At 42.0% G+C, this 24,937-nt stretch overlaps 1 protein-coding gene across 1 annotated transcript; it reads left to right on the top strand.

Moving 5' to 3' along the window:
* The first annotated feature begins 277 nt into the window (after nucleotides 1-277).
* On the top strand, nucleotides 278-24,824 carry YIPF1 (Yip1 domain family member 1). The gene is made up of 10 exons (XM_016219824.2): nucleotides 278-481; nucleotides 848-927; nucleotides 5,020-5,180; nucleotides 8,629-8,709; nucleotides 8,940-9,027; nucleotides 12,592-12,708; nucleotides 15,652-15,818; nucleotides 16,256-16,438; nucleotides 20,985-21,082; nucleotides 24,684-24,824. Exons 2-9 carry the CDS (start codon nucleotides 897-899, stop codon nucleotides 21,072-21,074), a joined length of 918 nt encoding a protein of 305 aa, XP_016075310.2. The 5' UTR covers nucleotides 278-481; nucleotides 848-896; the 3' UTR covers nucleotides 21,075-21,082; nucleotides 24,684-24,824.
* Nucleotides 24,825-24,937: the final 113 nt, after the last annotated feature.

Genomic DNA, 24,937 nt, shown 5'->3' with positions numbered 1-24,937 from the left:
CGCTCCACCAGGAGAAGGCGGAGATGTCCCGCCCCCCGGATCTCCTACTTCCGGCAACTCGGAGGGACCGGAACCTGCGCGGAGCATCTGCGGCCCCAGCCTTCCCGGACGGCTGGACGCCGGGCCCCCGAGGTGAGGCGGCAGGTGTGCGGCCTGCCCGCGACAGAGGGGACCTGGGAGCCCCCTGCCCGCCCAGGCCGCTGCCGCCCAGCGCCTCCACCTAAAACACCGCCTCGGCTTCTTGGGCAGCTCTTTCCCAGACCTTCCTTGGCTCAGGGTATCCCAGGCTGCAGGGGCGCCTTCACTCCTGCGCCTGCTAATTGCTTGGCTCTGCATTAGCGCCTTACTGTCTTATTTAATGACCCCCCCAACACCGTATGAGTAGGTACCATTATGAACCCATTTTACAGATGAGGAAACTGAGGCCCCAGGAGCCCACAGTTACACAGCCAGAAGCAGCAGAATCAGGAATGAAACCCAGGTCTGTCTGACCCCAGAGCCTATGGCCTTAACCACGGGCTAGGCTGACGGCCTTTGCTCTTCATTGTCCTCATAGCCACCATCCTCAACCCCCAGATTCCCCTTCCTCGTCCTTCCATCTCCACTCTGCACCTGGCCCCTAAACACACAGTGAGTGAAATTGGATGGAACCCCTTTGGACACCCCCCCCCCCCCAGTTTCTTTATAACAGTTTTAATAATATCTAATGCTAAACGGTTATCTTTATATAAACCTATCAAACCCCACTAAAGAGAAAATGGAATACCATTTCAAATGCTAAAGTAAGATTTGTTTGCAGACATTCTATTTTTGTATCCTATTAAGTTTATTCATTTTTTCCTTTTAGACCTCTGCAAATTTGCTTCCTAATAATTGGGAGAAGACCCACTGGCTGAATGGCAGCTGTAGATGACTTGCAGTTTCAAGGTACATCAACTGGGTACCCACCTTTGTCTTTACGATCGGTATTTCTGCAGTCACAGTAACAGATTTTCGTTGCAATGCTGGCACATACATTAAAGATCATTTCAAGCATCTTGGTAAAAGAATGTTGGCTCACCCAGGTTTTTCTGTTTGTCCACACCAGCCGTTCTTTTTTGCCAAATAACCCTTTATAAAGGTATGGTAACATCATAAATTTAGTACAGTGATTACAGAAAATGTGAATAGAGTTCCTGCTTTAGTTCAACAAACATTTATTGAGCACCTACTTTGTGCTTAGAACTATGCTAGATACAGGAGATAAAAAGATAAAGGAGAAGTATTTTCTGCTGGAGTAGATAAAAGTATAAAAAGATAATTATGATGAAATATGATCAGGTCATTTCTTCTTTGAATCATTAAGTATCCCATGAGTGGGACCATGAACCAGGTCATTGTTCTAGTTATCAGGAATAAAAGAGTGAACAAACAGCTGGATTCTTCCCTTATGAAGCTCTCAGTCTAGTGAGGGAGACACTTACTTGTTAAATGGTCATTTAAATATCTAATTTCAGTGTTAAATAATCTACAAGCTGTGGAAATGCTGGAGGAAAAGTTCCTAACTCATAACCCAGAGCTGATCTAGACTAGGGATTGACAAATGCTTATTTGTCTTATAAACACTTGTGTAGTTCTTACTACATGGCAGACACTGTTCTAAGTGCTCTACAAATATTAATTCATTTAATCCTTATGTCAGTTTTATGAAATAGGTATTTTATTCTCCCTACTTACCAATGAGGAAATAGAGTAATTTTCCTTAAGGTCATATAGTTAATAAGTGCTAAAGCAGGGTTTGAACCCAGGCAGCCTACCTTTACAGCCAGTGCTATCTCACTATTATCTGAGGAAGAGATATGATGAGAAATCCATTTCATCAGCAAATACTGTCAGCTCTGTCTTCAAAATACATCCAGCATCTGACTATTTCTCACCACCTCTGCTACTTTCCCACCATGCTCAAGGTCATGACCCCCTCTTGTCTGGATTATAGCCCTTTTCTTCTGGTCTTTCTGCTTCCTCCTTTGCTCTGCTGCAGTAGGTAGCAGAGAGTCCTCTAAAACTAAGTCAGATCATGTCACTCCTATAGAACTTTCCAGTGGCTCTCATCTCACTAGGAGTGTAAGCCAGAGCTCATTCTGTACTTAGGAGGCTCTACATGATCCAGCCCTCCACGGCTTGATTTCATCTCCTACTACTCTTGCCCTGTCTCTGCTGTATCCACACAGGCCCCATCACTGTTCCTCATGGACACCAAGTACACTCACAGCTTAGGGCTTTTGTGCCATTTTTCTGTTTGGGACATTCTTACTCCAGATAGCCACATGGCTTGTTCCCTCACTCTGCTCAGATCTCACTTCATTAGAGAGACCTTCCTTGGCCATCCTATCTCAGTACAATGTGAGAACGTTCAAGCATAAAGAACAGCACATACAAAGTACCTGCGGAGGGAGGAAGTTTGCTTAATTTCCCCCCTCAAATGATTGAAAGAAGGCCAAAGTACCAGAGCACAGATGGTGAGAGAAGCTGTTACAAGGTGAGGTTTGAAAGGGGAGAGGAGCCAAATCTCACAGGATTTTATAAACTATGTTAAGGACTTTTCTCTTTAAAAAAGAACACAGGATGCTCTGGAGGTCATGGAAGGCTTCCCTGAGGAGGAGTGGTAATGTTACATGAACAAGTGTAGTTCAGGACCTTTCAGGTGAAAGACATTGTGTCAGGAAAGGAACAGAGGCAAAACAGCAAGGAATATGCCCAGATGTAGAAGCAAAGAATGTTGGTGGCAGAAATAAGAAACATACCAATCTTGCCCTTAGGAGCAGAAATGGGCAAGAATAACTAGTAGAGAGCAGAATGTGTGAATAGTTATCATGTGAGAGGAGCACACATTCTACATTTCAGTCAAACTATGCCACCTGCTATTCCTCCAACATAGGACACATTTTCCATCTCAGCCTTGCTCATCCCATTTGCTGTGCATGAGATGCCATCCCCACCATTTTGACCATCCTTCTCACATGGCAACTTCTCCAAGAAACCTTTCCAAATCCCATCAGCTGGATGAGTTATCATCCTCCTTTGAACCTCAGGCTTTTGTACCTCTAATCTGACACACTCTGTTCTTCCTGCTGGCACCCCCTTATCCCTGGTAAACTACTGCTTTTAAATGTAAGACTTAAGTATACCTTCCTTGGTCTGATTCCCTAGGCAAAGTTGTGACTGTCTTTTTAAATGTCAGTGTAGTGCCCAGTCAATAAATGATAGCTATAACAGTATTTTTTTATCTCATGTCATCCTCCACATCTCTCTGTAAGATAGATATTATCTACATTTTATAGTTGAAGAAACAGAGACTCAGAGATATGGAGTAATTTGCCCAGGGTCATGGAGTGTTAGAGAGAGTCTTAACTTAAACAAAGGACCTCATGCTCCAGAGCCTCATGCTGCTTCAACAGCCAAACACTGGAGACTGAAGCCTAAGCAATTGTAACATATCAGCCACCTAATTAATTTCAGTCACTTTAGTTCTCTCCATAAAACTATTTGCAGAGCTGGAAGGCAATAAGAGTGGGCTCGGCTATCCAACAGCCCCATCCTATTGTCAGTTGTAGGATTCATGCCATGCTTGTAGTGTTATAATGGTGCCCTGCTGGTATCCTGTCTTAGTCTTGCCAAGTTCTAGAGATGTCCTGAATTACATTCAAGAGCCGCTAAATAAAGTTCATTAAGATACCCAGGGACAGGAAGTCTCAGTCATTGCTTGTGGACATGAATAGGTGAGGTTCTTTTGGAAAGCAGTTTAACAATATGGCTTAGAGCCTTAAAAATGATTTGCACCTTTGACCTAGTGATCACACAGAGATGTTCATCCTAAGGCAATAACCCAAAAAGCTTTCATTACACAGACACTCCTCACAGTGTTATTTGTACTAACAAAGAGTTGTAAACACCCCAGACATCCAATAACGGTTGAATAATCGTATTAACTTACGGTGTCTCTCACCTACTCTCCTTACCCCCGGTTGATAGACTATTATGTACCCACATAAAGGATCATTGTAAAAACTGATATAAAATGAAAAAAATCATTTTCATATAATCCCCAGTAGACAGAACAGGATACAAAATTGTTTACATAGTACCATCACATCCTAAATTAGTACTTGGCACATTGTAGACATGCAGTAAATGTTTGTTGAATGAATGATCTTCATTAGTATGAATCTTACTATATAGAGAAAAGGAACTATACCAAAAGTTAATAGTAGTTGCATTTATGTGGTGGGACTAAGAGTGATTTTTATTCTGTGGCTTCAACTTTAATTTTTGTCCCCATATTTTCTATAGTGATTACATAGTCCTTATTGGAAAAAATAACTTTATTAAATGTTTGTACTAGAATCAAAGGAGAAAGGTTTCGATTGGGTCCTTGCTGTGGGCCAGGCACCCTGCTAAGGACTTTACTAGACAATATTCCTAACTTGCCCCAAATTCTTTAAAGTAAATATTATTCTCCCCATTGTATAAACACCGAGGCTTACAGAGGTTGGTTACTTACTCAGGTTCATGTAAGTAGCTGAGCAAGTACTAAAATCTAGATCTGTCTCCAACTTTTGTTATCTTCCTAGTCATTATTCTATGTCAGCTTGATTCCTGGATGAGATTTTTTTTTTCAGAGCCTTTTGCCATTTGTTTTAGACAGGGTCGGTAGCAAAGTTGAGGTTATAACAGCTTGTTTTTAAATGAAAAGTGTAGCCCAGCTGGGCATGGCTCAGTGGTTGAGTGTCAACCTAGGATCCAGGCGATTGGGGTTCGATTCCCAGTCAGGGCACATGCCCGGGTTGCGGGCTCGATCCCCAGTCAGGGGCGTGCAGGAGGCAGCTGATCAATGACTCTCATCATTGATCTTTCTGTCTCTCTCTCTCCCTCTCCTTTCCTCTGAAAATAAAGATATATTAAAAAAAAAGAATTTAAAAAAATAAATGAAAAGTGTAGCATTTCCAGTGTGGGTAAGGTCTTTGCTCTCATTGATTTCAGAATTTGGTGACGTAGCCACTTCCCTAGCAGCACACCCAGATGCCACCACGATAAGCATCGAGAGTCCTGGTGAAACTCCCAGACATCAGCTGGGATCCCCAAGAGGCTCTGGGAGAGAAGAGGATGATGAGTTACTTGGAAATGACTCTGACAAAACTGAGGTTTGCACTTGTCTTTGAAATTGTTTTTTTTTTTTTTTTTAATTTTGAAAAAACTTGTGCATGCGTTTATTCACTGTCTCCTGTGTGCCAGATAGTGCCAGGCAGAGGAAATACATAGTGGCGTCCCACGTGGTCTCTGCCTTGGGGGGATAAACAGGCAAACAGACCGTTGTCATTCACGGGAAGCACACTGTGTGGGGGAGAATGAGGGTTGTGGGAGCAGAGAGAAAGGGGCTTTGGAAGGCTTCCTGGAAACGGTGACACTTAACTGGGTCTTGATGAAAGAGTAGGTGGTAGCTGAGGGATGAAGGCAGGGAAGGATGATGCAGGCAGTAGTTTTGGCGAAGTCACAAGCGTGAAAGAACATGGCACAGACAGCACATCTCCCATTTCCACATACACTGGGGACAAAATAATAGGTCAATAGGAGATGGGGCTACACAGACAAGGACTCAACCCAATGAATATAAATATTCTGAAAACTATAGGGGACTCCTAAAAGATTTTGAACAATATGACCATATATGTCTAAAGATATTTAAGATATGGTGGTTGTGTGGAATATAAATTGGAGGGAGATGGACTGGAGGCCAGAAGACGATGTAGGAGACTGTTGAAGTGGTCTAGGCTAGAAGTGATGAAGCCGGTCTGGGTCAGGAGTAATAGCTGTGTGGTCTTGGGTAAGGTACGTTAATTTCCTCAAGCCTAGGTTTCCTCACCTGAAATACAAGAAGATAGTATGTTGACTGTCATCATTATCAGCACAATAGTTAATGTTTATTCAGTGTTTAATAGCTGCCAGACACCATTTAAAGTTCTTAACTTGGATCTTCTTATTTAATCCTCAAAAGAACCCTGAATGCCAGGAACTATTCTTATCTTCATTTTACAAATGAGAAACCTGAGACACAGAGCTTAAGTAACTTGCCCCAGTACACACAACTGCCAGGTAGCAGGTGGAACTTTAAACCAAGGCAGTCTGAGTCCAGAGCCTGTGTCCACCCCTCTGTACTGGAGTTAGTATATGTTAAGTCTTATTAAAGTGGTCAGCACCCTCGGGAGACAGGTGTGATTAATTATTAGTATAGTTAAATGTATTAGTCAGGGTTCTCCAGAGAAATAGAACCAATAGGATATCTGTACATAGAAACTGAAATTTATTTTATTTTAAAGAATTGGTTCAGCCCTAGCTGGTTTGGTTCAGTGGTTAGAGTGTTGGCCTGTAAACTGAAGGCTCCCAGGTTCAATTCTGGCCAAGGACACGTACCTCAATTGCAGGCTCAATCCCCGGCCCCAGTCAAGGGCGCATGCGGGAGGCAACCAATTGATGTGTCTCTCTCACATCGATGTTTCTCTCTTTCTCTCTCTCTTTCTTTTTCTCTCTCTCGCTCCTCCCTCCCTCCTTTCCACTCTCTGTGAAAGGCAATGGAAAAAATATCCTCAGTGAGGATTAAAAAAAAAAAAAAAAGAATTGATTTACATGATTGTGGATGCTTGGCAAGTCCAAAATCTGATGGAGAGGCTAGTAGGCTGGAGGCTCAGGAAAAAGTTGGAGTTTGAGTCCAAAGGCATTCTGCTGTAGAACCAGGGAGAGCTGATGTTGCAGGTGAAGTCTGAGGCAGTCTCCTGGAGAATTCCCTCTTGCTCAGGAGGTTGGTCGGCCTTTTGTTCTATTCAGGCCTTCACCTGATTGGCTGAGAGGTTCACCCACACTTTTAAAAAAATGTGTTTTTATTGATTTTAGAGAGAGACAGGAAAGGAGAGGGGGAGAGAGAGAAATATCGATTGGTTGCCTCGCGTCCAGGCTGGGGACCTGACCCACAACCCAGGCATGTGCCCTGATCAGGAATTGAACTGGCGACCTTCTGATGCACAGGACAATGCTCAACCAACTGAGCCACACTAGCCAGGGCAGGTCCACCCACATTTTGGAGGGCAACCTGCTTTACCCAAAAAGTCCACTGATTTAAATGTAAATCTCATCCAAAACACCCTTTTAGAAACATCCAGAAGAATGTTGGACCAAATAGCTGGGCACTATGGCCCAGACAAATTGATACACATAATTAATCATCACATTGAGCAACAAACAGCAGGCTTCTGAAGTTTAAGTTAAAAAAATCTTAAAATCGAAAACATTCTGTCCATTATTTTAATTTGTGTATTGGGAAGAAGTTACCAATATTCTTACAATTCCTTGGACTAGCTTATAGATCATGGGTCTATGCTCTTCCACATCTTGTAATATTAGGGCTGGAAAGAACCTTCCAATTCCTCTTTCAGTTTCTTTAACAAGATAATGCTGTTCGTGGTATGTTGGAAGGACAGCACATGAATACATCCAGAAACAGGCTGTTCATTACCATGTAAAGCAGCCACTGCCACTGTTGGACAACTTGAATTGTGAAAATTTTTTCCTTTATAACGAACAAAAAATATTTGCCAGGAGTATCTTCCCTTGTTCTTCAAAGTTCCTCAGAGTCTATCTTTTCCACTTGCTGTATGAATCCTCTTCAGGTAACTGGCTTGAAAACAGCAGTCACGATTCCTGGCATGCAGCCTGCGTTCTGCTATGCTGTTGGGACAGGTGTGGCCCTCCGTGGGAGCCTCTTCTAAACTGGAATTTTCTTTCTTTTGTCAGAGGAGTATATTTTAAGTTTCTAGTACTTTAAAGTGACTCAGTATATCAGATCTTTGAGAATTCAGGTGGCAACAGTAGTAAGGATCTTGAGGGGGTGAAAGAAGAAAAGATATTTACGCTGCCTTCCATATGTATGTTATTATACATAATACATATATTATGTATAATCTAATTTTTTCTATAATCCTATAAGGATTAATATAATCTATATGATTTATATATCTATAGATATAATCTTCCTCTGAGGTAGATTTCGTTAGCACTACTTTGTAGGTAAAAGATCTAAGACTGAGAGGAGTGTAGTGATTTGATGAAGCTTTTCCTAATGGAGGGCTCAGAATTTGAAGCCTTTTGGTGTGACTTCAAAACCCATGCTTGACCCTGGCCGGTTTGGCTCAGTGGTTAGATCATCAGCCTGCGGACTGAAGTGTCCCGGGTTCGATTCTGGCCAAGGGCGCAGGCTCGGTCCCCAGCCCCTGTTGGGGTCCTGGGGCATGTGGGACGCAACCAATCGAGGTGTCTCTCACATCGATGTCCATCTCTCTCTCTCTTTCCCGTTCACTCTTTCTGAAAAGCAATGGAAAAAATATCCTCAGGTGAGGATTAGAAACAAACATGCAAACAAGCCATGCTTATTTTATATCATGCTGAGAGTTGGGCATGGCTGTTGCAAAGTTGAATGATGGATGCATAAGAGCTCGGTCTTTTGTGCATCTTGGTTTTACATTAGGTCAGCTCCCTCTCTCTCTGTGTATCTGGAATAAGGAAATCACTTGTGTTCATTATATTTTATTTTACCTCTGACAGTTACTTGCTGGACAGAAGAAAAGCTCCCCTTTCTGGACATTTGAATACTATCAAACATTTTTCGATGTAGACACTTACCAGGTATGTAAAGCAGTTTCACTTTTCCTTTTACATGTAATGGATACTTGTTTCTTCTATGGCTAAGCAATGAAATAATGTAAAAGTTTTTGTATACTGGATACAGTCTTACAAAAGTAAAAGGGTTACTAGTTTTTGAAAATACTACCATCATAAAAGGTCAGTTTTGCGGTAGTTAAATTTATTCATCTTAAAAAAATCTTCAGTAGACTCATTGCTATGTTATTTTTCAGGTCTTTGACAGAATAAAAGGGTCTCTTTTGCCAATACCAGGAAAAAACTTTGTGAGGTTATATATCCGCAGCAATCCAGATCTCTACGGTATGTGTAGTGCTGTTTTGATTCTTTACTATATGTCCATTGAACTCAGGTGATTGTTCAGGTTACCTGGAAAGTTGGGGAAGTGCACTCTTGGCAAGGCATGCAGCATTTTATTTGACTTTTCTGAGCTTCAGGAGCAACCCTTGCAAAGAATTTTGGAAAATGCAATTATCTATTACATTAATGCCATGATTATAAGTAATAGTTTGTCCTTTGAAATTCTTCAAATGACCTTATAAACTCGAGACAAATTAAGTTACTTTGTCTAAGAGGAGATTGTTGATTTTAATTTTGGAGGAATTGGTTTGGAGGAATGTGGAGAAGTATTCTTACATTTTATTGAGTCCCAGCTCTGCCTTCAGACAGGCTGGCCCCCCTTGGGACCCAGGCAGCAGCACTGGAAGTCTGTAAGAGGGATGGGCCAGGAGATGACTGCCATTCTTGATGTCTCTGCTATCTGAGAAAGGTCAGACGTCCACCCAGTACTCTGCAGGAGAGGGCTCCAACATCAGTGGGTTTCTGTGTCTGAAGGGAGAAGGGAGCCAGTGGCTCTGAGTGCTTTCATATGCAGGTGCTCTATAAAAGACTTTGTGTACATGGTCACATCTAATTCTCGCAATGGCCTTCGGGGTAGGTAATGTTATCCCCATTTGTCAAAAGAGGAAGCTGATGCTCAGTGAGGCTTAGTTATATATGTGTTCAGTCCTAAACAGTAAGTCTTAGAGTGATTATATATGTTGATTGTAAGAGAAAAAATTCATGAGAAATTTCTGGGTGCCAATTACTACATATACTTTCATGCTTACAACAAGACTATATAGTAAGCGCTATTATGCGTGTTTTCTATGTGAGGAAACTAAGGCTGAGAGTTGTCAAACTAAAAAAGTAGAACTAGAACCTAGGTTCAGTTTATGTAAAGCCCAGATTTATTCTATTAGACTGCAGGTTTTAAGCTACAGAACCTTTTTGTCAAATGGCACAGATGTCCAACATTTAAAACCAGTAAAAGTGTAACTGCTCTGGAGGTTGAGGAGAGACCCCCTCTGTTCATCTGCCACGCTCTGTGACAGTACCAGAGTTCCATCCTGAGATCCTGGAATTCCTGGAGCTCCAGTGAGCATGGCGTGAAAACCAGTGCTTTGGCCCATGCCCCTCATCCAAGGGTTGCCAAGTGGTTTCTTTTTAGCTCTCTCATTCATTCTTCTAGCCTGAGAACTTCTTGAGAGGCAGGCTCTGTGTCTGAGTAATCCATGTCTTCACTGCCTGGCAAGGGCTTGACACAGAGTAAGTGCTCAAACAATTTGTGAGCACCTTATTTTGTGCTAGAGACTGAAGGTTCAAAGATAAAGTCATAGCCTCCACCCCCAAGAGGGAAGAAGAGAGAACTAATGTGTTGAGCACCCTGCAAGTGCCAAGCATAGAGTTCAGTGCTAATTTATACTGTTTTATTTCCCACACTCCAAGGTAGCCTTATCAAAAGAGAAAAATTGAGGTTTGTTTTATTATTCTTTATGCTTTTTTGGATGTTAGAAATATTTCATAATATAAAAATATATACTACAAACTAAATTAAAGCTCCCCCCCACCCCTACCCCATAATAAGAGTAGGAATTTGGCAGGAAGCAGGAAGAGAGAAGGCAGGATGAAGCAGTGTGCATTCCTGGGATGAAGAGGTGGGTGTGTCCCTGGAGTCCAAGCTTCCTTTGTGCCTGCTGCACCAGAGGCAGCAACTGTGTCTGCTGTGCGTTGTTGTGTCTCCAGCACTTAGCCCAGGGCGCAGAGGGTAGTGGTTACTTAGTAAATAATGGCTGATAATTCTATATTCTCTGCTTTCTAATTATGAGTGCTATAATATTGTGGGCACTTATTGTCATATATTTGGATGGTCATCGCTCACCAACAACACATGGTCAGTTTTGTTCATTTGTTCTACAAAGCTTTTGGGAATTTGTTGTTGTTGGTTGTAGGGTTTTTGTTTTTTTTAATTCTTTTTTTGTTTGTTGCATCTTAAGGTGCTAGGCTCTTAGAATAATACAGTGAACAAGATTTAGCCCTTGGCTATAACAGAGAGCTTACAGGATAGTGAGTAAACAGCAATGTGTGGAAAGCTGATGGTGACTCTTTGGAGCACCCAGTTGAGTGTTTGTGCTCCCTTTCAGGATCCAGGGTGGCTTGGAAAAGTGCTTAATCCATTACTGCTAGTTATCTCCCCCAACACAATAATCCTCTTAATTTTATGATATGTCAAGGTGCCTGCAATTATCCCAGAAGGTGTTGCAAAATATTAGTGAAACTGAAAATGGAATTCATAAAATTTATTAAAATCTCTAGATTAAAAATTATATTTGTTCCAGTAGTACTTTTTCTAGTTGGGGAGAAACAAAGATAGTGTTCACAAAATCAAGTGAAATGATGAAAGGGATTTGCAAAGCATGGTGTATCATCCATTCAGTGGGATGTTTTATAACCACTAAAAAAGAATAAAGCTGATTTTTATGAATAGCTATGGTAGAATCTCCAGGATATATTAAGGTGAAAATACATATATATGTATGTTACCATTTGTATAAAACAAGCACACACACACACACACACACACACACACATACACATGCATTTGCTTATATGTATATAGAAATCTCTGGCAGGATTTACCAGAAACTGGTTACTATAGTGAGGTCTGGGAGGGCAAACGCATAGCTAGAGTATAGGGAGGAAATAAAATTTGCTTTTCTCTATTTCCCATTTTGTACCTTTTGAACACTGAACTATGTGTGTGTATTACTTTGTTGTTTTTTTTTGTGTTTTTTTTAAATATATTTTTATTGATTTCAGAGAGAGGAAAGGAGAGGGAGAGAGAGAGAGATAGAAGCATCAGTGATCGGCCGCCTCCTGCACTCCCCCGTCTGGGGATCGAGTCCGCAACACAGGCATGTGCCCTGACCGGGAATCGATCCCCGATCGCCTGGATCCTAGGTCGACGTTCAACCACTGAGCCACACCCGGCCAGGCTGTATTGCTTTTTTATTAAAAAGAAAGAAGAAAATAAAGCCTTAAACACACACCCATACACCCATAGTGAACTGGTGGATTACATTAACTCTTCCGTGAAGCATTCTGCTTGCCCTGCTCTTCCGTTAAGACTGCAGAAGGACCTGTCTGATTTAACTTATTTTTTTTTCTGGCACTAACATTTGGCACTTAGATAAGGGAAGTAACTTGCTTCCTGTGTCCTGATGGTAAAGGTTTAACAAAATGAATTTTTTTTTGGCGATTGTCCAATAAAAGAAGCTATAAACAAATCAGTGTTTTTATTCACCTAATTATGGGAGGTGTTTTGGCTTTTGCATTTCAGTCTCCCCCTGTCTTTAAGGCAGCTAATTACTGAGTTCTGTGTTTGACCTTTTAAAAAAGAAAATCCCCACTAAACAAGTATTGAATGCGTCTAAAAATCATTGTCCCTTTCTTCGTGAATAGGGTGAGGGAGATAAGAAAATACTCTTCAAGAGTCTAAAGGCTGGTGCTTCGTTTTTTTGTCTCTGAATTTTCTGGTTTCTTTTGCAGGCCCCTTTTGGATATGCGCCACGTTGGTCTTTGCCATAGCAATCAGTGGGAATCTTTCCAACTTCTTAATCCATCTGGGAGAGAAGACATACCATTATGTACCCGAATTCCGAAAAGGTTGGTGAATAGCTTGACTCATTTGAAATGCTGTCAGTTTGTAACCATGAGTTCATTTTACCCATGGAGCTCTTGGGTCCCTGTCTCTAGGTACCACATCCCCTGCCTTCTGTATTTCAGGGTTCAAGCATACCTAGTGTCTCAGAATTTACCACCCCTCTGTATAAATCCACATACAATTTTTTAATTGTAAAATATACATAACATAAAATTTATCATATTAACCATTTTTAAGTGTACAATTCAGTGGTATTAAGTATAGTCACAATATTGTGAATTCACATAATCTTCTGGAAAACGAAGGGAACGCCCAATAACAATTGGAATTTATTTAAAGAAAAATGTACAAAATAAGCAAAAAGCAGTGTACATAAAAGTTTCCACTGTAGCATTAGTTGTGTTATCCAAATATTGGAAACAATAGGGGCGTTGTTATTTAAGTCATGATGACTCACCTAGCCGGGCCTGTAGCCACTAATTATGAAGCTCTAGAGTGATCATCCAAGCTTATGCCTGTGCTGTCAGCGACTTTGTTAAAGAGAAATCGGCAAAGGGTCAGGGCCTAGAAGGGAAAATGCAGAAATGGGTGTGTCCTAGTGATGGGCTTATGGATGGCATTCCTATTCTAAAACTTCCTTTCTTGTGGTAGTATTAGCCAATTAAAAACAAAACCAAAAACAGCTTTTAGGGACTTGCAGGTGAGAGCCACTCCAGAATGAGCGAGTTTGGCTTTGTAGGAGATTGCCCTGTACCGTTTTCCTCAATTTCCCCTCCTTTCCCTGCCCGCCTGCTCTCCTGTTGAGAAGCTGTATCTAGGCTGTATAAAAGCGTGGTCTCTGGAACTGGGTCACTGGCTTCAAGTTCCAGCCCCACCACTCGTTAACTTCTACCTCGTTGGTCAGGTTATTTCATCTCTCTTGACTTCAGAGTCTTTATCAGTGAAATGGAAATAATACCTTTATTATAGGGCTATTGTATGAATAAAGAGTTGATATATGTAGAGTTTAACTCAATCTTATCTATGAGATATAGACCCTGCCTTCCAGTAGCTTCAGTGGTTAAGGAAAGAAAGACAGGTAAATGCATATTGCTGTAAATAGGTTGTGATAATTTCTATATCGGGGTAGGTATTGACAGAAAAGAAGGAATGAATCACCCTGCCTGAGGGTCTGGAAGCTCAGGATGGTCTTCATCTGTTCTTATCCTCTTTGGCTGGGCATCCCAGTATCAGGGAGTCATGGGATGTATGTACCAGTAAAATAGTCATTGCCTCTATCAATAAACAGTTTTCCATTTTATGTAAAGAGTATAAGTCACAGATCCTGCTTCCACCACTTATTATTTTACCTTGACCATTTAGCTTCTCTGATCCTGTTTCCTTGCCTCCAAAATGAAGATATAGAATATATGAAATAATGTGTTTACATATCTATTAACAAAAGCTAATTATTGGTTATTATTTATCAATCTATGTTCTAGGTATACCCGTTTGTATTCATTGAATTCTAATAATCTTATAGGGTAGTATATATTATTATTCACATTTTACAGATGAAGAAACTGAGGCAGGATGGTTAAGTAACTTCCACCCAGGGCTACTTAGCTACAAGTGGCATAGCTAGGATTAGAACCCATGGGGTCTGCATCCAGAGTCTGTGCCCTTGACTGTTATACTGTGTTGCCTCTCCATAAAGCACTCAGTGTAATGCCTGACACCCAGTGCCTAGCTGTAGCCATAGTAGTAATTCTTTTCCTCCTCTCTTAGTTATCCAAGAAAAAAGCAGTATATCAGCAAAATCCCTGGCTTAATCAGGGAGTTTCCAATGTCAAAAAGCTGCTCTGGGAGCTGACAATGTTTTGGACAATCACGTGTCTCAAACAGAGTCCGACTATAATTGCTAGGGGTGCCTTTGTTCTTGCCAGAAGTGTTAAGTGAATTACCTGCTGATTTCCATGTAGGAAGGGCTGGTGCCATGGACTTAGCCACGCTTTACGATCCTCCACTCCAGGAGAGGGAGAACGAATCCTCTAGGGCGTGCTGCTGCCAGAGGAGGAGGGAGGTACAGAAATATACTGAACATTGCTGTTCTGAGGAGCCGCTAAATAGCTTTTCCACCACAGAGACAGAATTATTTAAAGAAGGAAGTGAAACAAGAATATTTTAAGCAATTCATCAGTGATCTGGAACTCCCTATTTTGGAGACAGAAGGAACCCTAAATAGCATGCAGAGCAAGTTAATCTGTACCCAGGGCATTTTAATAAATTTGCTGAAGAAATCACTGTCAGCTCTTGTTATACTAGAAAAGAGGACGTGTTCTTCCAAGGGGATAGTTGGCTTTTATTTGATTGAAACGCTTGTATATTTAAATACTTGTAGTGTGGCCCTCTGAAGTGTTTTAGAAGCATAATTCAATTTTTATTTTTTATTTTATTTATTTTATTTATTTTATTTTTTAAAATATATCTTTATTGATTTCAGAGAGAGGAAAGGAGAGGGAGAGAGAGAGATAGAAACATCAATGATGAGAGAGTCATTGATCAAACCCACAGCCCGGGCATGTGCCCTGACTGGGAATCGAACCCCGATCGCCTAGATCCTAGGTCGACGCTCAACCGCTGAGCCACGCCCGGCCGGGCGCATAATTCAATTTTTAATAACTAATTTAATAATATTGTTAGTTATTAAACAAATTTTAAAAACCATATGAGAGACTACTGGCCTTCATCACAAAGACAAATGCTAAAGATTCATCAATTCAGCACATTTACAGAGCACCTACTATGTGTCAAGTGCTGTGCCAGGCTCAGGATCTATGAAGACCAGTAAGACACAATCCCACAGTCCAGGTGAGTAGATGGACATGTTAGGAAATAGGTCCAGTGAGGTAGTGGAAATGCTCTGATAGTGCATGGGGTTTAAAACTGTGTCCTGTCATCCTCAGTGTCCATAGCAGCCACGATCATCTACGCCTACGCCTGGCTGGTTCCTCTCACACTCTGGGGTTTCCTCCTGTGGAGAAACAGCAAAGTTATGAACATCGTTTCCTATTCATTTTTGGAGATTGTGTGCGTCTATGGATATTCACTCTTCATTTATATCCCCACAGCAGTAAGTACCACACTTATTCTGAGTGATGCCCTGTTCTTGGTTGAATATTCAACCAGCATCATTATTTCTAGCCTAACACTGATGTGCACCTGAACCACACTTATTCTGAGTGATGCCCTATTCTTGGTTGAATTTTCAACAAGCATCATTATTTCTAGCCTAACACTGATGTGCACCTGAAAAATACCCTGCAAATTTAGAAGTTCAATGTGAATGGGGCTGGGGAGCCAAGTGCCTCCACTGGATCTAGTGCCCTTCCCTTTGGAAGCCTTCCCCTCAGTCTGCATGCTGGTGCGGTTTCTCCAGGCTGTGCTGAGAAACCAGAGAGGCAGTGGGGGCCCAGTGCTGATTGGCTCACAGGCCTTTATAAACACGGAATGAACACATGCCTCTCTGAAATGCCTCCAAAACCCCCTCCCCTCCCTCTCTCCTTTCAGATACTGTGGATTATCCCCCAGAAAGCTGTTCGTTGGATTCTAGTCGTGATGGCCCTGGGCATCTCAGGCTCTGTCTTGGCAATGACATTTTGGCCAGCCGTTCGTGAGGATAACCGGCGTGTTGCATTGGCCACCATTGTGACAATTGTGTTGCTTCACACGCTGCTTTCTGTGGGCTGCTTGGTATGATCTCATTCCTATGTCCTTATGGTGTGATTTAAATGCAAATACCTAAAAGCCTCAAACTGTTAGACTTGGTGGTTCTTTAAAAACTGGCTTCATGAAATAAATGTTTTAGATAGACTCTCCTGGATGACAAGTGGTAAAGTCATGAGGATTTTTTTTTTAATCTTCATTCTAGGATATGTTTTATTGATTTTAGAGTGGGAGCGGGGCGGGGGGTTGGGGGGAGAGAGAAACATTGATGTGAGAGAAACATCCACTGGTTGTGTCCTATACACACCTTGACCAGTGATCCAACCTGCAACTTAGGTATGTGCTGTGACCGAGAGTCGAACCCACAACCTTTTGGTACACTCCAGCCAGCTGAACCACACTGGCCAGGACAAAGTCATGAGGATTTAATCGTAATCTCCAGCTTTCCCTGATTTCTAATATTTGATTAAGATTTGGTGTCTGGCTAGAGGAGGTGGGGGTAGATGAGTGTCTGTAAATAAGACTGGGAGCTCTTCTGCTTTGGATGCCTTTGCTAGTTTTCTGCATAGAACTAGAAGGAGTTTTGAAATTTAAAGTTTCCTAGGTGGAAAGCTTAAGAATGAAGTCCAATACAGAAAAGGGGAGAGTTATTTTTAATATGGACAACATTTAAAACAGTTTTGAGTTCATGTGTTTAGGTGTCTTTTTAGGGAGAGCATGTACTTTTGAGTCAGGCCCAGACTGAAGTCCAGCTCTGTCACTCACTGGCTATGTGAACTCTGATTCTGTAATGTGGGTATAATAGGTTCTGCCTCAGAGGGATTTCTGAGGACAAAATAAAATAATACATATAAAGCACAGGACCTAGACCTTATCCCATAAGTGCCCATAAATTAGGCCCCTTTCCTTTGATCCTAAGGAGACGTGGGTTTATATCTTTTGTACACATGGTGCTCAAAATTGCTATCCATGGCCTTAACGAGGCCTGGCGCAGGTTTTGAAAAATCTCCAAGTCCAAGAATGTTAATAAGGTCACTGATGAGGGAAAGGATATGCCCGTGGGAAGTCGTCCACAGAGCCCACGTCCAGACCCTTGGTCAAGTTTTGCAGCTGTGGGAGGAAATATTTCTTTGGCATCGTTTGGTCTTTAATATTTTTGTGTAGATGACCATGGTCTCATTAATATATTAATAAGATCCCAATACTTTGTCATTGAACAAGTCTCATAAAAAGTGTTATGTTCTGAAACACAGACCTGGTTTACATGCACTCTACATGTGCCTGCACTTTAAACCCTTGAGACAGAGGACTGTGGGTTTGACGCTTGGGAGAGTGACACTGCTCGTTCCTGACACTTGAAATCTCTGGCTGATCCCTTGAAATGCTGCTGTGACCCTCCTGTTTGCTGAAGAAGAATGCCCTTTTCATTGTAACTGCCTCTCTCACTGTAACGCCTCTCACTGGCATCTTCCACCTCTTTTCTGAATTTTTCCCCTCATTTATATACCTGGTTGAGAAGTTGGTAAGGAGAAAAGGCATTGCCTTGTTTGGTTCTGAAGAAGAGAGAGGAGCAGGGCAGATTGGATAATGGGGCAGGGAGGTGTGGTTGTGGTTGTTGTTATTATTATTAGCCCATTTCACCTGGTACCCGTGGCCAGGCTCTTGTACCTCCTGTGCCTATTACTCCCTCTAGGGGTAAATGACACTAAAGTTAGGATTTCCCTGCCCATCTTGCTACTCAGGAACTTTTTAAAAAGAGACCACTATAATGAGGTGGAAAGAGCACTGGACTGGGAGCTGCTTAGCACTGTGAGCCCAGGCAAGTGACTTAACTCTTGGAACCTTGGTTTCCTCATCAGTTAGGGAGATTCTTATTTTCATAGGCTTTTGTGAGACTCAATTAAATGGCTGTGAAAGCCCTTCACACACTGCGGCAGTTTCTTCAGATGTAAAGAAGTTATTAAAAGAGCCCTGTGTATCAGAAACTGCCAGAGCCACTCTGCTGCTTATTCCTTCTGAGCGCCCCAGTCAGAGCTGTCCAAGGCCACACAACTCTAAAGACTGTGCCCTTTCATTGGTGCCTCTCACTGGCATCTTCCTTTCTCTCCTGAACTTCTTACCCATGATATACGTGGTTGAGAAGTTGGAGGAGAGAGGGAGGCAGGAGAAAAGGCATTGCTATGTTGGATTCTAAAGGGGTTGAGGAGCAGGGCAGATTGGATGGTGGAGCAGGGAGGTAATGTGGGTGTAGGACTTTTTCTTGGAGGGGAGCAGTTTTCTCCTCAGAGAAGGGAACCATCCGTGATCAGGTATGTGGCCAGGGTCCCACGGAGCCTGGGGTTTTGTTCTCCACACTGGAGACCGCCTCCTCCTCTCTGTTCTGGAGGAAATGTGCAATGTAAGAGGGCTGAAGCAGAAGCTAGGAGACGTGTTCTAGTCCCAGCTCCATCACTCCCTGCCCTGGTTACTTCCCCTCTCTGGACCCCTCCTCCTCACTTAGAAAAAGGATCTCTAGTAACATCTTTACTGTTGTAAGGACTGAATGATATCTGCAACATGAAAAACAGGACAAGCTGTACAAATGAAGACATTATTGGAAAGGCAGGGAGAGGAATTGGCAGGGGAGCTAGTTGAACCAAGGGACACCTGCTGAATTAGACAGCTTGGCCTTCTCACTCTCTTCTGGGGAGCATGGATCGATGTTTTCCCTTTAGTGCAGTGAAGCATATGACAGCTCTGCACCTGCTGATGTCCCCTCGGTGCTGCCCCTGTACTCAGTCTCTAAGTTGGTACTCACACACACCTGGCAGGGATGACTAAGGAAGCAGCAGAGGGTGAGTCCTTGGCTGGTATGATTGGAGATACACGAACCTACATTTGAGGTGGTTACTGCTGATGGCCACGGATCCTGCACCCTAGTATTTGTGGAACTAATGGATCAGAATTATAACTTGCCCTTAGAGGTCATTTTCCCCAATCCTTTTGTTTTATAGATAAGAAAACTGACACCTATATGCCTCAGTCTTTTTTTTTTTGGGGGGGGGGGAGACTAAAAGGGCTAAAAGGTGTTGTTTTTTATAACAGGGTACTTTCACGTTTTTGTATTATTTGAATTTGTTACACTATGTTTTACTTTTAAAATCAGTGGGGAAAAATATATTTTCTTCTTTTAAGAGAGAGAATTCCTCAGCTTAATCTGTAAAGTTAAACTGAACTATTAAATTGAACAGTACCTCCCCCCAAATCTCCAGCTCTTAAAAAACAAAACAAAAAACAAAACTGAGGCCACAGGGGTGAAGTGACTTGTCCAAGTCACAGTGCAAGTTACTAGCAGAGCCTGGTTTAGAATCTGGGCTGTTGCCTCATTCCATCTGATGAGGGTTTCCTCCAGTAGTTGTTAGAAAAACATTGTTCCTGCCTCATGGCGGCTCCGTGGCCCAGTGCTCCTACCAGTTTACTGGAGGGCAAGTAAATACTAGCACCATCTTAATACTCTGGCCCCTGTCTTAAGCTAGGGACTGTTCTTTCCCTGCCTCAGAAAAAAGTTACTGGAAGGGATCCTGGGGAGGAAGACTTTTAGAATGAATTTACTCTGGATATGCGATAAACTAGAGGGAGTCTGCAGTTAGAAACTTTGAAATGGACTATGGTGGAGTTAACTGGGAACCTGCTTGGGAAAGCTCCAGTGTGTTGTGTTGGTGCCCCCTTCTGGCCAATAGAGAGCAAAGCAGGTGGAATGGTTCCTGACTTAGTGGCTTTTTAGCTTTTTACCTTTTACCTTCCTAACACCCTGACTCCAGGGGGGTGTCATGGGCATGCAGTGGTCCTTGATTTATTAACGTGTTCACCATTCCATATTCAAGGCTAGTGAGATTGGTATTTTCCTGGGCTAAAGTTAGCATTCTCAGACCTTGACACAGGTGAGAAGATCCTCCTTAATGTTTTCTCTCTTCCACCTTCTGACTTTTGACAGTTAATTAAATTGTAGATGATGAGTGGAAGCAGTTACCAAACATTTTGTTTCCAAGCTGAAGAATTATATGGTATGGCCTGCCTAGCACTTTCTTTTACAGGTCTTTACAGAAAGCCGCCTGGTTTAGCAGCAATCTATAGTAGTTCAATTCATTAAGTATTGATTGTTTACATGGTGTGCCAGGCCCTGTATGAGGGGCTGGTGACACTGAACAGGCAGGATACAGTCTTTGGAGGAGAGATTTGATCTTTAGAGTTAGACCCAGCTTTGAGTCCTGGCTTCACCACTCATTAGCCGTATGCACCTGATTGCATGACAGCCCCTCTGAACCTCAGTTTCTTTATCTGTCAAATGAGGATAATAATAACAACCTCAGGGGGTTGTTAAGTTATATGTAGTAAATGCTCAATAAATGGTAACGAAATTTAAAAGGGTACTCATAGTCGAGTGAGACAGACAGAAGCAGAAGTGGTTGTAGTTCAGTGTGATGACCGATGTGTTATGAGGAAACATTGAGCCCATGAGAACCAAGAAGTACCATTCGCATGGAGTCTAGAACACTCTTTTGTAACTCCCCATATGGGTCTTCTTTTTCTGCAGGCATACTTTTTTGATGCACCAGAGATGGACCATCTTCCAACAACTGCAGTTGTTCCAAACCAAACAGTTGTAGCAGCCAAGTCCAGCTGAAGAGGAAAGTAAGAGATTATATATATCTTCTTGCTGTGTGGTACAGGAAAAAATGGGCAGGTGTATCAGTTCTGCTACAGTCAGCATAAGAACAGAAAGGTCCAAACCCTTTCATCTTTTTGCACAGTTTAGTGTGGTGTGTGTGTACATGCATGTCCCTCTTGCTGAAGTCTTCAATTGTGAAATCCATGTAATCTGACTCTGTAAAGATTTGGGAAACACAAGCTCTTAGATTCTTGTAGAAGAGCTCCTCCCTTTTGGTCTCAGCATCCCCGCTCCCCCCTGTTCCCTTCCCAGCAGCATAATATAGGTTTGTTCCATTTGTTTATAGTCCTAGTGGTTTTTTGCTAGTTTCCCTCTGACTTCTGAACCTGGCCTCAGACTCTGGGTGTGACCTCTCTTAAATTATTCATGGGTTCTCCCAAGCTTACAAATTCTTTTGACTGGTATGTTCTCTGAGCCTCTGATGATTCCACTGTCAATGGTTAGTTTAGTGGGTCAGAATACAGGGAAAAAAATGTCAGTTCCTCCATGGCCTCCCTGATCAACCTCATCAGTATTCCAAGGCTGCAGCCATGCTGAACTTCTTGCCATTGCCACACACATCATGCCTTTGCACTTGCTGTTTCAAATGTCTGAAGCATTCCTTCCCTTCCCACGGTCATCCCATTACACCTGTGTTGTACATCACAGAGGGATTCTTGTTTGAACTGGGTCCTGAAGATTGAGCAGAAATAATCAGTTACCCATTGTTCTGAAAAGAGTAGTTAGCTAGCTTCCCATGGCTTTTTTGAAAGTGAAGACATAGGCTGTTCATTGGGGCACAGTGATGCTGTATCACTGAGAACAAGAAAATCTGAGCCCAGCTGGAGAGGGACAGAGGTAGAGAATATAATGTTGACAGCTGCCTGGGTCTCTGCCCTGGCCCAGGATACCTGACATCAATCTGGTGAGGCCCTGGTGGGGGCTATCTCAGCCTTTTCCTGAGCTGAGACTTCAGTTCCTTCCTTATATTTCGGTTATGAAGGTTCCAACCAAGTGTCCCAGGTGCTGTAGACCTTAAGAGTCAGAAGCTGGTATCTGAGAAGAGACTGGCTCACAGGACCCTTGTAGACCTCCCATCTTGATTTACAGATTTGATGCCTCTGGGCTTTGCTCAGATCTATAAACTTGGGTGTCAGTGCCTCCATTTGAGTGTCAAGTCTCCAAATGAGATAGTGATGAACAGTTTTTCTGGAGCCTCCCTGGCAGAAGCATCAATCGCTTTGCCAGTAAGAGGGGCTGACCAGAGCTCCAGTCACTGCAGATTTATGAGCCGGCTGTGCCCTCTACTGTAATCTCTGGACTCCCAGCTTTCACTGAAAAAGTATGGCTTCTAATCCCGCAGATAACCTTCCTCATGTAAATCTGTGCATTGGAGGGGTTGGCCTGGAATGGATCACTGGGAGACCATTAACCTCTTTTCTCCCTGAAACCTCAGGATCATAGGGGAGCCTCCCATTACTTGTAATCAGAGAAGCTACCCTTACATGTCATTGATGTTATTAAGAATATCTTACTTCCTTCTTTCCTTCCTTTTAAAACATTATCTTAGCACCTGAGCGCTAATGCTATTTCTTCCCTGAGCCCAAACCCTGGTAAAGACTGGAAACTGTACCTAGGAAGCCTTACTTTGGCTTGAGGGACGGAATATCAGAAGGGCTGCATCCAGACTGGGGCTGCCTTCCCAGGGGCAGTGATAAGTGGGTCTGTCCAGAGCAGTGCAGCCAGCAGATAATTATACTGCAGTGTGAGAAGGGCTTTAATAAGGGCTTCAGGAGACTCCTTTATAATTAAAATCCTCCTGACCTAACACAGGGTTTATATGCAATTATCCATTCACTCACTTATGTCAAGAGTGCTTATTTTATAAGCCAAAGTTATATACCTTTTTACTAGGTTTTTACACATCAATTCTTTTATTCCGAAGTCAGATTTAACTCAATGCTATAATCCTTTTAACACAGCACCCAAACTGCATGACTTTGCACCGTGGCTAACAATATTTTCTACCAGCCCCTTCTTTCCACACTGTGTCTGAAATGTCCCCTCCCAGAGAATCCATTTTCAGTGCCTGGCCTATTTCTTTCTCAATATTCTTCTTTGTTCCCTTTCTTTGAGGTAAATTGGGAGAACCTGGGGTGGCAAGTCATCAACATAACTTATTATTCTTTTAAAACTTATTTAGTGGAAAATTTTAAACATAGGCAAAAATAGAGTAAATAGTATATTGACTCCCCATGTACTCATCACTCACTTTCAGTGGTTGTCAACTCTTGGCTGATCTCTTTTCATCCATACACCCACCTCTTTCCCCCATATTATTATTATTTATTATTATTATTATTATTATTATTTAAATATATATCTTTATTGATTTCAGAGAGAGAGAGAGAGATAAACATCAATATGAGAGAGCCATTGATCAAGCTCACAACCCAGGCATGTGCCCTGACCGGGAATCGAACCCCGATCGCCTGGATCCTAGGTCAACGCTCAACCGCTGAGCCACGCCTGGCCGGGCCCACATTATTTTGAAATAGACATAAGACATCCTGTTATTTTATCCATAATATTTAAATTCTGTATCTATAAAAGACACTCTTTAAAACATTACCATAATACTATAGTCACATCTAAAAAATTATAACTCCTTGCCCGGCCCAGCGTGGCTCAGCGGTTGAGCGTTGGCCTATGATCCAGGATATTGTGGTTCGATTCCTGGTCAGGGCACATACCCAAGTTGCGGGCTCAATCCCCAGTTGGGGGCATGCAGGAGGCAGCCGATCAATGACTCTCTCTCATCATTGATGTTTCTGTCTCTCTCACGTCTCCCTTCCTCTTTCTGAAATCAATAAAGATGTATATTTAAAAAATAATAAAAATTATAACTCCTTAATATCAAATGTATTCAATGTTTGAACTTCATATTGAAGTTAGTTGATGTGTCTCTTAGGTGTCTTTTAAATTGTAGAATCCTACTCCGTTTCCCTCTCTCCCTTTGACATTTATTTGTTGAAGAATTATTTATCCTATAGTTTCACTATCTGGACTTTGCTGATTATATCTCCATAGTGTTATCTAACTTGTTGCCCTATTGTCTTTTTTCTGCAAATTGTTGGTTGTATCTAAAGATTTGATCAGATTCAGGGTTTGCTTTATTTGGGGGGTGGGGGAAGGCAAGACTACTTGGTATGTGCTGTTAAATTCTTCCATCCATAAACTCATAATGCCTAATTAGCTTTACCTTTTTGATATTAGTGGCCATTAATAAGCAATGACTAAATCCAATAATTTATTAGGGGTTTCAAAATGGTGATATTTCAATTCTATCTTTCCTTCTTTGTTTACTAACTGGAATACTTCATTTACAAAATTTCCCTTCATCTACTGTTTGGTTATCCAGTAATATAATTTATATAAGAAAAGCAGTCTGCTGGTGGCAGACCACTTTGGTGTTAAAGTTTTATCTCTATACATAATAATATGCTTTTGTACAATTTAGCTCCTTTCTGTGTGAGGGAGCCTTTATCTTGAAAGTTACTCTTCTTTTGTGTGTCTGTTTTTCAGTCCTCTTTTATGTTTTTTGGACACCAAAGCCAGCAGGAAAACTACTGATGGAATGGAACCAACCTCTAACATCTGGATGGTGCCACACTGAAGCCTAATTACTTATTTAACAAACAAAAATTAAATGTTGTTCAGCACTCATGTCTTTCAACTCTTCTTTCTCGCCTATCCGAGACCATTGTGACTAAGCACTGATTTGGAAGGAAACATGGGCTGGGTTAGGCATGCTCAGGTGCCCTGCCATTTGCCTCTCA

This window comes from Miniopterus natalensis, chromosome 9, assembly GCF_054644295.1.
Source record: "Miniopterus natalensis isolate mMinNat1 chromosome 9, mMinNat1.hap1, whole genome shotgun sequence".
In the NCBI taxonomy this organism is placed as follows: domain Eukaryota; kingdom Metazoa; phylum Chordata; class Mammalia; order Chiroptera; family Miniopteridae; genus Miniopterus; species Miniopterus natalensis.
Note: the sequence above shows the minus strand (reverse complement) of the source record. Positions and strands in the feature narration are given on the sequence as shown.

Excerpts from the sequence above, each read along its gene's own strand:
- YIPF1 (XM_016219824.2), top strand. The coding sequence starts at position 897 with ATGGCAGCTGTAGATGACTTGCAGTTTCAAG. Across the intron at positions 9,028-12,591 it reads CAGCAATCCAGATCTCTACG|GCCCCTTTTGGATATGCGCC; the intron begins GTATGTGTAGTG and ends TTTCTTTTGCAG. Across the intron at positions 16,439-20,984 it reads TGCTTTCTGTGGGCTGCTTG|GCATACTTTTTTGATGCACC; the intron begins GTATGATCTCAT and ends CTTTTTCTGCAG.